Here is a 16,867-nt window from a genome sequence, read left to right as displayed (position 1 = left end):
TTTGTGTTTGACGTCTGATTCTGGTTCATTTCATGTTCTGAAGTGAAGTTTTGGTCATGATTGTTGTGTCTCTGTTTGTGTCCCAGGTCTTAGTTTGTTATCTAGCCTCAGGTTTTCTGTTATCATCCCCCCTCTGTGTCCCCGCCCTCTTCCTGTGTTAGTATCTCTCTGTGAAGTCAGTCTTGTCTCCATGCTGATTGGCCTGTTCCCCAGTCGTGTCTCTGTTTCTCTCCCTCCCTCTGTTCCCTGTGTTCAGTCAGTCTGTGTCTCAGTGTGTGTTTCTGCTGTTTCCTGTTTTACTCTGACAGTCTCTCGTCCTGTGTGCATCTTGTTTAGTTTTGCTTCCTGGTCTCGTTAGTTTGATTATGTTCAGCTTTGTTCCCACCTGTGATCTGTTCCCTTGTGTTTCTTCTCACAGCCTCCTTCATTCCCTCCAGCTGTGTGTTCGTCTGTTTAGTATTTCTTGGTCTAGTTTTGGTGTTTTTGTAGTCAGTAATAAATTGTCTTTAAGTTTGGTTTCTGTCTCCGACTCCCACATTTTATCTGCTATCCTGCCTTGCCTCACACGGCGGTACATGACAGGAGATCTCGAGCACTAAAATAAAGCAGCAGACTCCGACCTACAAGTGGCAGCAAGTAGCCGTTTCCTTTCTTGAGGAAAAGCTGAAGTGGAAGCGTTGGCTCACCCCTGGTAGGAGCACATTTTCAGTGGTACTCACCGGGCTCTAAGGGGTCCTCAAAGACGCCGTGTTCGTCCACCTGCTGCCCCGCCTGCACCTGATGCTCTGCAGCTGAAAGTGGGCATCATCCACCCATCTCTGGTTGCTCACGGTTGTTGATCAGCCTCTCTGCTGCCCGCTCATTGGCCTGCCTCCTCATAAGCTCTTCCACCTCGATCCTCAAAGAGTTTCCTTTCTGGGGCCATCAGAGGCTCAATTATCCGGTTTCCCTTTTTCCTTCACCAAGAAGAAAAAAGTGCAGATTTCCTTCTCACGTGGAGCAACAACCTATCACCAGCTGCCGACTCCACCTGGATGATGCCGTTTTGCTCGCCGGAGATTTTACGGGCCGGCTCATCACAGGCTCTTCAGCTGGAATGATGTTGCATCAACAGCTCCAAACTCTCCTGTTTCCTCAGGCCGGAGGAGACGACGCTCCTACTATCCTCCCTCTGTGAGTAAAACTGACGATTAGACTCTGCTCTTTGTTCCCACCTGTGGTCTGTTCCCTTATTGTTTGTATTCATTGTCTGCATTCCCTTGTGTTGCTTGTTGTTGGGTCTGAACATACGACCCTGCTGGATTCAGACCACGAGAGACTGCAAACAGAACACAAGAGCCACTGGTACGGTTTGCTTGCAAGGGGAGATTGCCTCCCAGAACTGACACAAGCTCCCTGTAGCCAACTCCAAACTCCCCTCGCAGCCTTTTATTCAGAGAACACACACTGTGAATGTGTTTGTATGTGTGTGTGTGTGTCTGTATACGTGACTTCCTGCTACACAACATCTGTTTACAACCGTTTAACAACATCCCTATTCATAAAAGGGTCATCTCCCCCCACCCTGTATATGGCTTAACCCCCTTAATGCTCCACCATATACAAACATAGATGAGCCCATGAAGGGCAGGAAGTGGACGTTCCCGAGCAAATAAGCAAACCAGACTCTTTACATGGAATGTGCCTGCAGTTGAACACTATAGCTGTAGCCTCCCCCACCATCCTACATGCAGGGAGGAGAACAGAAACAAGAATATCTTCAATCATGCAGTTTAAACAAGGTTCACAATTCGAAGCACAACAATGACAATTTTTAACAAAGTCACTCCAACACTTGTCATGATCTCCCTCATCCCTCCAGCTGAGTGTTCTAGTTAGTGTTTCCTGGTTTACTTGTGATGCTTTTGTAATCAAGAACACCATAACTAGCGCAGCAGCCAGACCCTGAACTTCAGCAGGTAACTGATGAGCAGTCAGGCTGCAGCCTCCGTCTCCACCTGTTCATGCTTCTATGATAGAATCACTGGGTAGACCCAGAACAAGCTGGAGAAATTAGATCTCTTGGCTGGCCTGGGAACGCCTTGATGTTCCCTTGGATAAGCTGGAGGAGGTGTAACTTCCGAGTATCCTGAGTCCTCTGAGTTATCCAGCCAAGCCCCAGCAGGGCTCCTGTCTGCCTCCAAGTCTCCAGAGAGACTCTGCCTTTGCAGCCAATCTTCAAAGCAGCCCCTCCACTGTTAGCAACACGTCCGACCTCCAGAGAAGTTTTTTCATCTCCTCCGTTTTCATACTGTCCACATGTTCTGAGCCTCTTCTCCTCTCTGCTTCCGGGCCAACCCCACCATTGTTTTTGTTCTTTTACGTTTCTGCTCTCTGGTTTTCATTTTAGTTCTGGGTAAAAATCTTCTTACCGACTGCTGTTACCGTCAAATCTGAGCTTCTCTTGGTCGACTCTAAATCAACATTATCCAGAACCAACAGTTTCTCTATAACGATCAATAACTCGCCGGTCTCCGTTTCTTCCTCTGTGAAAAGTTTGGGTATCATCCTTGACTGTACTCTATCGTTCAGTTCACACATTAATGATGTTACTCAGTCTGCATATTTTCAATTGTGCAACATTAATCGTCTCCGTCCTTTTCTCACTCCACATGCCGCTGCCGTTCTTGTTCACAGTGTTGTTACTGCTCGGATCGATTACTGTGATTCATTTCTTTTTGGTCTTACTCAAAAATCCATTAATGAGCTTTAATGTGTCCAGAACTCTGCTGCTCGTATCATCACCAGGACCCCTTCTATAGATCTCATCACTCCCGGTTAGATATCACATCAATGTCAAAATACTTTTGTACACATTTAAGGCTGTTCATCATCTATCTCTGATGATGATCCCGTCTCGGTGTCTTAGATCTCCTTCTTCTCTTTCTCTCTCTAGCCCCGCCCCCTGTCTTGCCACCGTGGCTTTCAGCTGCTCTGCTCCTCGACTCTGGAGTTCACGACCTCCTGATTTAAGAAATATCTCTTCCTTCTCTCTCTTTAAGTCTAGACAAAAACTCACTGGTTCAAAATAGCTTATCCCACATAACCTCTCCACTCTGCTATGTTAAATTAGTTTTATGCCTTATGACTTTATGATTGTGTAAACTGCCTGCTTTTCTGTTGCTTTTATTATTCTGCTGTGTACAGTGTCCTTGAGTGTTCTTCAAATAAAATGTGGTAAAATGAAAGTGATGATGGTGGTACTCTAATGTTTCCATTACTGCCACCATCAGGCCAAACTTTGCTATGATTATAATTATTTAAAGTTGTAGTTATTCTGGGACCACTAACTTTTGTACATTTACATATTTTACACTATTTAACCGTTTTTGTTTTTAAAGAGAAGCAGAACGATGTGCAGCCAGAGTTTATTTCAATGTTTAAATGAACACACTGAAGTTACAGGTTGCAGACATGGTACAGAGAGGGTGGAGCTGCCTGCAGCTGTCTGTGGTGCTGAAGCTTTCAAACATTTCATACCAACACTGACTACAACTGTGACCACAGGGGGGCAGCATAGAGCCAGAGAGTGTTAGTGTAGCTGTTCAGCCCTATAGTAAGAAACAAGAAGACTGATGAAGGAAAAGCTTCTTCCACTGGTGTAACACACAGGTTTGTATGAAGTCACACTAACTAACCAGCAGTAACCCACATTTGATCAAAGCAGGGGCAGAACTTTAATAACAGGTTATAATGTGTCATCACAGTTGTTGTCAATCCAAACACACTTTCTGACTTTTGCTGTTTATTGTAAAAGAACAACACACTTGTGGTCTGACCTAATGCTGTAGTGCAACAACAACTATACAAATGTGAGCTCAGTGCAGACTATGCTGACTCACTGCAGCCTCTTGTGGTACAAAGTGGTATTACAAGAGCGTACAGGCTGACATTAGCTGGATGCTAACTTCAGTTCATGTTTAGATGTGTTGAACGTGACGTCAGAGATGTTTTCTTTATATTCTGTTGATGTTTTGAAATATTTCAAAGTGTCTCCAAGTTAAATGTTGAACCTTTAATATAGCGACACTTAGAGCTCTGAAGCCGTTTTCTCTCTTTTACTATTCAACCAATAAGTTACTGAGTAAGTTATTTTATCTGTAATTAAAGTCATCAACACTTAAAGCTTTATGTGAAATATTTGTTTTTCAAATCCATCATACAAAAAATTAAATACAACTTCCATATAAAATGCAAAACTAAATATATATGACTCACATAACACAATTAACATTTAATGTCTTTCTGTCACTTTCACATACACAGAGGTTTAAAAATGTCCTTCTGATGTTCCAGCTGATCAGAACCTTTAAAATTCTTATTAATCAAACATATTTTTTGCTGAACTTTTACAAACAAGACATTTACTGTAGTTTTAGGACCAACAGGCTGATGAATAAACCAAGTAAAGCAAAGTAAAGACAAGCTGCACTTTGACTTTTATTAGAACAATTTGCTGGAACTACAGAGTAATGAAGTACTTCAAGGTTTTGTGTGGATGACTTCCAACCTTACTGTACAGCACAGAGCACAGAGGGACAATATATGTAATCAATATATGATGCAGAATGAACAAGTAAAGACTGTAAGCTGAGTCTGAGGCTCATGCAGGACATTTCATAGTGAGGTGTCTTTGGTTGGATTATTCAAACATTTACATCAAAGCACCAAACTCATTTCTCACAGATGAAGGTCTTTGATTCAGGATCATATGACCGTGTCCATCTCCCATCATCGTCACAGCAGGCTGCATAGTAAGCATAACTGGGATTCCCATGTCTTTCTGCCCAGAACCTGTCAGAGAGATCAAATCTGATATGAAACTGGACTAAACTCATAACTATTGTCACATTCATATAAATATGCGTCTCTTTTGGAATATTTCCAATATTTGCTGTATTTCTTTCCCAGGTTTCTCGCCCACTTTCCCTCCTTTAGACTTTTCTCTGAGAATCATCATGCACACTAAAACAGCTTTCAAGCTTTGATGAATATGAAATCTTCCTGCTGTAAAAATGGAGAATAAAAAGAAGTCAGAGCTGACTTTCTGCTGTTTGAAACTGTTTTGTCAGCTGTTTACAGACATCACTTTGAAATGTGTGTCTATCAGGTCATATTTACTGAAGCTTCTTCCTTCATATGTTCTGAAGTTTTACAAACACCAAAGAAGAAGAGACAGGAATTCTCTGAAACACTTTTTGTTCTGTGAGAAAAGAAACATTACAGCACAAAAACATGAAGACAAATTGAACAAAGTGAAATGTGTCGGTCGCTGCTTTGAACATGTTTCAATCCTGATTCCTTCAAACTGACTTGTTGTAACTGAACGTCATCACAGACTGCAGATGAAGAGAGTTCAAGCACAGCTGTTCATTCAAAGGAGGATTTCTGCTTTTCTTTACATTCAGTTTGTGGGGCTGTTGGAAAATAGCTCAACTCATGTATTGCTGATCTATCTTCCAAAACATCAGTGTTTCACTTCTAAATAATAACTCTGGAATAGAAACAAACTAAAGTCTCACGTTTCTGTCAGCGCTGATCCGTCCACCCATTCCCATTTATATCCTCCTGATGACCAATCATATCCTGGTTGTGTCCATTTAGCTTCCAGACCAATCCAGGACTTTCCTCTCAGGTTCAGTTCATTGACAAATTCCTGTTTGAGAAGAGACACAAATATTGTCTCCAGTCATGATTCAGCACTTCTGTTGTAGTGACATCATCTTGTGAACATGTCTGAAGGAAGAATAACTGTGATGAAACTTTTCTTCCACTGTGCAGAAATCAGAAAGAGCCAAAGAATCAATGAATATCAGCTCCTCCTGTAGCTCAGTCAGTGTTGCAGTGGAATCAGTGTTAACAAATCATTTGATTCAGTTGGATCTAATCAGAAAAATAATCTGGATTATGAGGATTTCTCTCATTTTATAACATTTCTGTTATTTCAATGTTTTGTGTTGACTTGGTTTCTAAGGATCATCTGAACTGGTTCCCATTTAATCCTGGTTCTTTAACTGCTTTGAATTCCTCTCCTTCATAATTCAATGTGAATCTCCAGTTTGCTGTATTGTAATCGATCCACCTCCCAAATCCTGCAATCATTTCCTGAATGGATTCTCTAATCTTCTCTCATCGGTTATTGTTCATAAAGTCATTTTAGTAGATGAGTCTAATTTACTTATTGATGATCCCTCTAACAACACTGCCACACAATTGATGAACACTGCAGCATCATTTCATGTAGTGCATCATGTTGTCGGCCCCACACATAACGCTGACCTTCCACATGTCTGACCTACTATCCAATCACAGATGTATCATCTTTGACAGGCTTACAGTCAGTGTTGTCTTCCCAGAGACAAACTGCTGTCACTCCCATGTCTTCTAATGACTGTGGACATTTTTAGATTTCTTCACTGGCAACATCAACAGTATCAGGTCAGAGTTCAAGTCTGTACCTCTTCAACCGCCCCAAGTCTCTCCTCCAGTTCTGTTGTTGGAGTTCAAACTCCTTCCTGCTGCCATCTCCCCCTGACTTCTCTCTATTAGAAACCAGTCCCTTTCATTTCAGCTGACTTTCAAACAGCCAGAGTCTTTGTGAGTGGGATCAACCCTCCTTACATCCCACTGTTTTAAATCAAGTTGCTCGTCAGCTCCTTCAGATCTTTGATCAATTCCAACCTGGTTCCAGACAAACCACAGCACTGAAACAGCTTTCATGAAAGTTACTAACCAGATTCTTCTGCGCTGGGATAAAGACTCCATTTGAGTCCTGCTTGACTTCTCTGCAGCCTTCATACTGTTGATGGTGCTCCTCTTATTAACACAGTCAAAGGAGCTTGCAAAGAAAAGCGTCTGGACTTCTTTAAGTTACTTGAAGACGTTTCACCTCTCATCCGAGAAGCTTCTTCAGTTCTAAGGTCAAATGGTGGAGAGTCCCAGATATAAACCTAGTGGGAGTGACCCCCCACAGAGGGACAAAAGGACCCCCTGATGATCCTCTAATCGCCTGAGCCAAGGTGTGGAACTGGGTGTGGGCCCCAATCAGCCAGAGTTTCGGGTGGGTTCATTGTGACCAAAGACCACAACATCACTGTTTTACCAGCTGATAAGGGAAGATGCACCGTGGTCCTAAACACTACAGATTACCACACAAAGATCACTACTCTCCTCAGTGACAACAATACCTACGAAGCCTTAAAGCGAGACCCCACAAGCAGCTACAAAAAGAAAGTTATAGCTTGCCTTCAAGACTTTGAAAAGGACAAAATTATTGACCGCCTCACATATCACCGCCTTTACCCAGGGGATGCCATACCCTGCATCTACGGACTTCCTAAAATCCACAAGGAAGCTGTCCCACTCAGACCCATAGTCAGTAGCATAAACTCAGCCACTTATAACATTGCTAAACACCTTGCTACCATCCTTGCTCCTCTCGTGGGGAACACCCCACACCACATCAAGAACTCCACCGACTTCACCGACAAGGTCCAGAAACTTACCCTGGATCCAGATGAAACCATGGTGTCCTTTGATGTAGTCTCTCTCTTCACTTGCATACCCACCACAGAGGCCGTGGAGACTGTCAGAAAACGACTACAAGAAGACAGCTCCTTGGAGGACAGGACCAACTTCACAAGAAAGGCTCTTGGCTCTTTCAAAGGAAGAGTACCCAGCCACTGGTACAGATATGTGGACGATACCTGGGTCAAAATCAAGACACAAGAAGTGGAATCCTTCACTGCGCACATTAACGCTGTGGATAAGAACATCAAGTTCACCAGGGAAGACACAAAGGACGACTGTTTGCCTTTCCTGGAATGCGTCGTGCACATTGAAGAGAACGGCAACCTCAACATCGAAGTTTACCGGAAGCCCACACACACGGACCAGTACCTCCTCTTTGACTCCCATCACCCTCTGGAACACAAACTTGGAGTAATTAGGACCCTACACCACCGGGCAGAACAGCCTGAAGGAAAAAAGAAGGAACACACACATGTAAAGGAAGCACTCAAAACGTGCGGCTATCCTAAATGGGCGTTCTTAAAGTCAGCAAAGAGGCACAGAAAAGAAGACCAGACACCAGCGAGGGAGGATAAGAAGGACAGACGCAACAACATTGTCATCCCCTATGTAGCCAGTGTATCAGAGAAACTCAGGAGAGTTTTCTCCAAGCACGACATCACAGTGTATTTCAGACCAAGCAACACACTCAGACAGAAACTGGTTCACCCAAAAGACAAAACTCCTAAACACAAGCTTAACAATGTGGTGTATGCTGTACAGTGCAGCGAGGAATGTCCAGACCTCTACATTGGAGAGACCAAACAGCCACTTCACAAGTGCATGGCACAACACAGAAGAGCCACCTCCACAGGACAAGACTCAGCAGTCCATCTGCATCTTAAGGATATGTTCACATTTTGGACAGAGAGGACAGATGGTTTGAAAGAGGAGTGAAAGAAGCCATCTATGTCCACTGTGAGCGACCATCTTTGAATATCAAACAGATACTTCATATTAATCAACGTGTGTCCTCATCTGAGTCCCACATGCCTCAGTCCTTGGACCAGTTCTGTTCTCTTTATAAATGCTGCCCCTGTGACATCTGCTTAATGGTTTTAATGGGATCTCCTAGCACTGCTGTGCAGATGACACACACACTAATGCTTTTCTGTCGAGCCTCTCCTGCCTCAGTGAATGCTTCTCTGTCATCACTTCATGGATTTAAACTTCCTTCATCTCAAACTGAAGTTGTGCTGTTTGGCTCAGTTTCTCTGAGGAGGTCAGTCAGTACATCGTCCCCCTCACCAGTAACATCCAATCACCTGTTAAAGATCATTTTGAACCAACAGCTGCATTTTGAGCCTCACATGTCAAAGGTCAGCCAGTCTTGTTTCCTTTAGCTCAGAAATATTGCAAAGATCAAATCTTTACTGTGATTCAATCATCTGGAACTTTGAGTTCATACTTTCTCCTGCCTGATTATTGTAATTCACTTTTCACCTGCATTTCTCAGTCCTCCATAGTTGGTCTGCAGTTAGTGCAGAACTCAGCAGCAAGGCTGCAAACAAAACCTGGCCTGCAGTCTCATATCTCACCTATTCTTGCTTCTCTTCACTGGCTTACAGTGAACTTCAGAATCCTCTTTTAAATCCTGTTATGAACATATAAAGCTGTGCATGAACAGGCCCCTGCTTATATAGCAGAGCTTCTTGGACCTTATCACTGCAGCCGGCCTCTCTGATCATCTAATCAGCGTCTCCCAACTGTCCCTCGCTCTGATTTGAACACCAGAGGCCATCGTGCTTTTGAGCTTGTTGCAGCCAAACTGTGGAACAGCCTTCCTCAGACTATCAGGTCAGCTGACTGTTAACGGCTGAAACTCATTTTTACAGGTTAGCTCTCCCTCAATCTTTTCCCCTTTATTTTCCTCCATAGTTTCTAACTGTTGTGTTTCTGATGGAATGAATGTGCTGCTTTGTTTATGTGTCTGTATGTTTGCACATGTATACTTATCATCAATGTGTGGCTTTAATTCACAGTATGAAGAACTTTGTAACTCACTGTCAGCTCCATCAAAGATCACACAGACATGAACAAACACACCCACCTGTTCCTTTTTGCTGTTTATCATCACCAGATCAGCTCCTCTGGTCTTACAGTGGTTTTGACTCTCAGACCAAGTTTTCTTCTCAGTGTATTTAAAGTAAAACTTGCTTCCAAACCTCGTCCATTCTTCTGGACACCACTTCCCTTAAAGTCAAACACATGTTTTAAAGTCAGACTTTGTGTCCTGTTGTATCACATGAATCTTTGGTTCCTGTCATTTTCCCTGTAAATGCTTCATTTAAACTCAGGTTTTCTCTCTTATTCATAATGAACTGAAACTTACATTTATACAGAGAAACTGTTACACAGCATCAAACATGTAGGATTCAAAACAAAGACACAATCAGGTTATCACTGTGTAACACTGATGTTTTCTATCAGTTATTCAAACTTTATTACCTTCTATCTTCTCCTTCAGCTTCTTCACTTCTTCCTGTAACTGACTGTTGAGTCGTTTTGTTTCTGTAGAAAAAAACATGTTAAAAAATGTAAATATAAATTTTATCTGACATTAGTATTTTCTTGTTAATTTTAAAAACTTTCTTACCTTGATGTTCAGTCTGTAGCTCGTTGTAACTGTGGTTCAGTTTATTGTGTTTGAAGTGAAGTTTGTTGTTTTCACTCTTGTTCAAAGCATCTGAAATATTTCAGTGAAACCAAAATAAAATAAAATAAAATGAGTGAAACGTTGAACAGAAATAATCTTCTTCCTCTGCTTTGTCAAATATCAATAAGAGTCAGAAACTTGCAGCCATTGCTCTTTAACATGTCCTGTGGGTGGAGGTGTTAGAACTACAGGAAATCTGATGAGCTAAATACGTATCAACTGTGAACAAAAACCACTGACAAGATTCAGAATAATTGTGCTTCAGTGTGGAGGAAGAAGGTGAAGAGTCAAACAGCATTTCTACACCTGTAGTCAGAGATGTTATCTATATGCTTTGAAAGAATAGATTCGGACTCATGTGACATGTGCCTGTTCTCACTGAAAATATGTCTTTTTACATTCAGTCAAAGCTGCTCTGAGGCTTCAACACTTCCTCTTTCTGCTTATTTATAATTAATAAATGTTTCTTCCTGCAGCTTCCAGGAACTTCCTGCTTTCAGACGTCCTTTTGCAGGCGTCTCTGTTCTCACATCATAGATTTGTGATGTTTCTGCTGATCCAGCATTAAGTCTGTCACAGCTCCACCAGGAGCTAAAGGTCAGCTGAAGATCATCAACTGATTTAAAACATAGAATCAAACCACCTTAAAATCCAAACATCAGCAGCTGCTGGGAGTTTTCTCTGTGTTGTTGTTTTTGTTATTGTGGAGTCTTTACCTGATAATATAAAGAACCTCGAGGCAACTGTTGTTGTGATTTGATGTAATAAAAAAAGATTAATTGATGTATCCCAGCAGATGAATGGAGCTAACATTAGCTTGTTAGCTACCTGCTTAATACACCAAGTGAACTAACTAGTCGCACAATGACAGACGGCCACTGTCTAACATAGTGTGGCTGCACCTGCATCAGTCTGCAGCAGATGCTGCTGCCTGTCTGCTTTGTTGATGTAATCACAGAATCAGCGTGTTGAGTGAAGAGTTTGAAGGAACAACAAGAACATTCACTCCACAACACACACAAGATATGAGCCAGGAATCATGCACACAGACACACACCTGCTAATCAGTGCTAAGTAACAGACTCATGAAATACTAGAAGCTCAGTCAGCAAAACCAACGTGTTGGTCAGGCTGTACCACACAGCAGCTCATATTATTGATCAGAGAATTCCATTTAAAATGCCACCGTGCAGTTTTTATGAAGAGGAAACTATCCTTAGAGACCAAAACTCATTTGGTCCTGAATGGAAACATGTTTTTACTGCAGCAAAGGTGCTCATTTTAACATGGGAGTGTATCATGAGCATGATAATAAAACTCCTCACAGCGTGTTGTGATTCCAGCCAGAATCAGCAGATACAGAACCACCAGCTTCACTTCAACAGCTCTGAAACGGCTTCTTTTCACAGCTGGAAGCTTCTTCTGGGCTTTTATTTCTACGAAGGCAAAATGGAGAGAAAAGAATTTGTTAATTTAATTATTAAACATGTTTTAATCATAATTTGTTTCCCATTTTTCAAGCGTATTTTATTGGTTTATCGTCAGAAAGACTTTCCACCTGCAGCCGACCTGATGATGAGCTGAACAAGTTCATTCCAGCAGTTTTGATATTTACAGGAGACTTTGTCACATGTTTGTCTTCAGGTGACTTTTACATATGTGAGAACAGAGACTCTGATTGACAGAGAAACGCTTTGATGTGACTCAGAAACAGACGAATGTGTATCAGCGTGTTTCACACAAAGACCAGATCATGAAGACAATGTTGGTTATTATAACATGAATATTATGTCATTAAAACAATATCTCCATGATTTGCTGAAATGAAAACAGAGTTGTTATTCATTGGTCTGATTTCCTGTCAGCTAAAACTAGCTGTGACAAGTGTGCTTCGAGTAGTTTCTGTGGTTATACTCACTCCACAGTGTCGAGCAACACTTCCTTGTTTCTTATATTTCTGCCTTCACCACTGATCTGTGAGATAACTCCTCCAACACTTTTCTGTCAGCTTGTTTCTACACTTACTAAAATAACACACTAATACTTTAAACTAGACACTTTTTATCATTTATTCTCTTAATAAACAGAAAACATTAAAAAATATAGAAACATATAAACCATGATAAGAGCAGAGACTGCACACCTTCACCAAAGCTTGAACTTTCCTCCACACCATGAATAAACTGAGTCTCTGGATCCAAAAGCTTTGATGGATCTGTATTAGTTTGATATTTTATTGAGAAGATGGAAACAGTCTCTCCTGATTCCTGATGCCTCAGTATTTGATACTTACCTCCGTCCTGTGTTGAAACATGGACCTGACGGTCTGTGCAGGAGTCCACATTCTCATGGAGGAGGACCAGTCCCTCCAGTCTCTCTCCTCTGTCCTCTCCTTTGCTGTATTTCACATTCATGCTCAACTCTGGATCCTCATCAATGATGGAAGACATTTTAAGATGCTCAGTTTTCAGCAGTATCAGTTTCCTGTGCAGCAGAGCCGTCACTCAGTCGCTGTGTTTCTCTGTTAACTGGAGCTTTTCTATGTGAAGCTGATTCTGATTCTGCAGTAAATCATAAGTAAACGTTGGTCCTCTGTATTCTGATGCTGCTGTCGCTTCGCTGTCTCTGTCTCTCTGTGAGCTGCTTTCAACAGGAGGTACAGACGTCATGACAGGAAAAGCTAAACCACATTTTGTTCATAGTTAGAATTAAAACTGATAACACAAAGTCCAGATAAACAGAATCAACTTTCTGGGTTTATTCAACAAATTAAACTAAATTTCCTTCAAAATAAAATGTTTGCATTTTATTTTATTTATTTATTCATTCATGGTTTGAGTTTATGAACTCTACTTTTTCACAGATATTTCTTTGTTCTTGTTTTTTGGACAGAGACCATTGAAACAGTAAAGAAAGTGGAGAGAGAGGGGCTGAGCTGCAGCACAGAGCCTGGGCTGAACATGAACCTGAGCCTCTGCAGTACTTTTTACTGCTGCTAGTCTTTCTGTCCTGACAGATGTGATGATCTGATCTGTGACTAAATAAGAACACAGACGTGTTTATATGACAGCCGAGTCACATGATGGAACAAATTTATAGGACAAAATGATAAAAGTGCATCTGAACGGTTTCTGAAAATATTTTTCTTATCTGATATGAAACTCACGAATACGTTGTGCAACATGTAATGTGCCACGCATCCTCGTGTCCTCATTTGACATCATCAGATGTTACAGCCGAGATAAAATGGAGGGAGAGAGGTTGACAGCGAGTCTTGAGATGTGAGAGATTTGTCACGTTTAGTGTGTTTGGAGTGTGTAGTGTTGGGCAAGTTCCTATGAAAAAGTAATTAATTATAGTAACTAGTTACTTCTTCAAAAAAGTAACTGAGTTACTAGATTCTAAAAGTAATTAATTACTTCAGAAGTAACTTTTGTGTTACTTTAAAAAAATGTTTAACTCTCTGGGGTCCAGGGTACAGGGAGTGCAGAATTATTAGGCAAATGAGTATTTTGTCCACATCATCCTCTTCATGCATGTTGTCTTACTCCAAGCTGTATAGGCTCGAAAGCCTACTACCAATTAAGCATATTAGGTGATGTACCCGTCATAATCACAAACAGAGAGCAACAGAATTATCATAAATCCAGTAACTCCAAAAACATTAATAACCTCCGGCCTCTTCAAAAATATCAACATCCATTCAACTCTATTGTCAAAAATCCACCAGTCTCAATCAGTATGGCACTTTTAAATGTACGCTCTCTGTCGAACAAGTCTTTTATTATTAATGATTTAATTTTAGATAATAAACTTGCCTGTTTATTTTTAACTGAAACATGGCTGGGCTCGGATGCACCAGTTGTTCTCACTGAGGCCTCCCCACCAAATTTTAATTTCTCTTTTTCTATTAGAAGTGGTAAGAGAGGTGGTGGGACTGCATCTTTAGCCAACAACACACTCACCACCAAACAAATTTTATTTGATCATTTTACCACTTTTGAATTCCATGCTATTGTTTTCAGCAGCCCTCCAGTTTTATCTGTCACAGTTTATAGACCACCTAAAGACAGCGCTGCTTTTATCAAGGAATTCTCAGAATTTTTAACAAACATACATTCAAAATATAATATGATAATTTTAACCGGTGATTTTAACCTGCACATAGATAATCCTTCTGACCCTGCAACAAAAGAATTCTTAAACATTCTTCACTGTTTGGATTTTATCCAGCACGTCACGCAGCCGACTCACAACAGAGGACACACTCTGGACCTGGTCATCACCCGTGGGCTGTCCACCAGCGTGTCCTCTGTTGTTGACTTGGCTGTCTCTGACCACTACTGTGTGTTTTTTAACATCACCGGTTTTATTCAGCGGGAGACCTCAGTGCGAACTGTGAGGAGGCGCTATCTAACCTCTGAAGTGGCTGCAAATCTTACCAGGGTTTTAGTCAAATGCCCCCCTGTGATTTTACCTGCACCCTGCGATTTGATTTTTAGTTATTTCAACAGCAAACTGAAGAAAAGCCTTGACTCCGTTTCTCCACTCACCACCAAAAAGATTAACGTAAAACATGCATCACCCTGGAGAAACGAAGAAGTCAAAACACTCAAAAGAAATTGCAGGGCAGCAGAAAGGAGATGGAGGAAAAATAAAAATACTATCAACCATCAAATATTTTCCGAGCAACTTAAAATGTACAATAATACATTAAGGAAGTCAAGAAATTCATACTTCGCCAAAAATAATCAGTATTAACAAAAATAATCCCAAGGTCCTCTTTTCCACCATAGATCATTTATTTAACCCTGATTTTAACAGCTCCCAAAGAAGCCCACAGACTCGCTCTGTGAGCAGTTTGCAGACCACTTCAGGGGAAAGATCAGCGCCATCAGATCTGATATTTTATCTAATCGCGATATGATTGTAAACACATCTGAGGGCTCGATTGTACCTGAGGAGACACTGGACAGCTTTGTCCTGGTTAATGCTGAGAACCTGCAGAAAGTTTTCTCCACAGTGAGACCCACCACATGTCTTTTAGATCCAATCCCTTCTTCACTCTTTAAAACACTTTATGGATTTTTTGAGGCTGAGCTTTTATACATGATGAATTGCTCTCTTCAGTTGGGTGTCTTCCCTGCTGCCTTTAAAACAGCGGTGGTGAGACCCCTTCTGAAGAAGAGCAATTTGGATTGTAATGATTTTAATAACTACAGACCTGTATCCAACTCACCATTTTTAAGTAAAGTCTTAGAAAAACTTGTTTTTTACTCAGATTACTGATTTTCTCAATGATAGACAGATCCTGGAGATATTCCAGTCTGGATTTAGGGTGAACCACAGCACAGAGACAGCTCTCCTAAAGGTTTTAGATGTAACTGGGACTCCCAAAAGCTCTCAGTCCTGGTGCTACTGGATCTAAGCGCAGCCTTTGATACAGTAGACCACGCTATTCTTTTAAACAGACTAAAACACATGGTGGGCCTCTCTGGTGCTGTACACAACTGGTTCACTTCCTATCTCTCTGACAGATCTTTTATGGTGAGTATGGATACATGCTCCTCTAAGATCCATAAAATGACATGTGGTGTGCCTCAAGGGTCGGTTCTAGGCCCTGTACTTTTTAATTTGTATATGTTGCCTCTCAGCAGTGTCATCAGGAGGCATGGAGTGAACTTCCACAGTTACGCTGATGACACGCAGCTGTACATCTCCGTGTCTCCTGATGACACCAGACCAATGGATGCCCTTTTTAACTGTATTTTAGATATCAGAATCAGAATCAGAATCAGAATCAGAATACTTTATTGATCCCTGGGGGAAATTATTTTTTGTTACAGTGCTCCATTTTAAACCAACATTAAGACAAGACAGACAATATGCTAACTAAGAATAGTACAATATATACATATATATACATACATACATACATAAGTCACTTATAAATAAATATTTGGAAAAGAAACATGTGTAGCTGTAGCAGCAAACAGATATAAGATCTTGGATGGCAGAAAACTTTTTACAGCTTAACCAGGACAAAACTGAAGTTTTAATTGTCGGTCCTGAGGCTCAGAGAGAGAAACTCTTGTCTAAATTGGAGGCATTTTCACTATGTCCTTCGCTACAAGTGAAAAACCTGGGTGTTATTTTTGACTCTGAGCTTGGTTTTATCCCACATGTTAAACATGTAACTAAAATTGGATTTTATCATCTAAAAAATATAGCCAGAGTCCGCCCTATTCTCTCTCGGGCCAACACGGAGATGCTGATGCATGCTTTTATTACCAGTCGCATTGATTACTGTAATGCCCTGCTCTCTGGTCTTCCTAAGAAGAATATTTCAACTTTACAACTCTTGCAAAACTCGGCAGCCCATGTGCTGACGGAGACCAGAGGGCGGGCCCACATTACACCGGTTTTAGAATCGCTGCACTGGCTCCCCGTGTGTTTCAGGATCGATTTTAAAGTTCTTTTATTGGTTTTTAAATGTCTTAATGGTCTCGGGCCTTCTTATCTCTCAGATCTGCTTTTACCATACGAACCCTCGCGGACCCTGAGGTCCTCTGGTGCTGGCCTTTTGATTGTCCCTAAAGTCAG

General features: G+C 41.3%; 1 protein-coding gene across 1 annotated transcript; it reads right to left on the bottom strand.

Moving 5' to 3' along the window:
• Positions 1-8,767: 8,767 nt before the first annotated feature.
• On the bottom strand, positions 8,768-12,884 carry LOC146643064 (uncharacterized). Its single transcript, XM_085396924.1, has 3 exons — positions 12,558-12,884; positions 11,551-11,700; positions 8,768-9,801 (listed from the first exon to the last, which is right to left on the bottom strand). The coding sequence occupies exons 1-3, from the start codon at positions 12,712-12,714 to the stop codon at positions 9,407-9,409; spliced, it is 702 nt and encodes a 233-aa protein (XP_085253050.1). The 5' UTR covers positions 12,715-12,884; the 3' UTR covers positions 8,768-9,406.
• Between the last annotated feature and the right edge of the window lie 3,983 nt (positions 12,885-16,867).

The sequence above is a fragment of the Rhamphochromis longiceps genome, linkage group LG22, assembly GCF_057381845.1.
Source record: "Rhamphochromis longiceps isolate RC_006_pf linkage group LG22, R_longiceps_female_GT1.1, whole genome shotgun sequence".
Lineage (NCBI taxonomy): Eukaryota > Metazoa > Chordata > Actinopteri > Cichliformes > Cichlidae > Rhamphochromis > Rhamphochromis longiceps.
The sequence above is the reverse complement of the archived record's forward strand: the minus strand, read 5'-3'. Positions and strand labels throughout refer to the sequence as shown.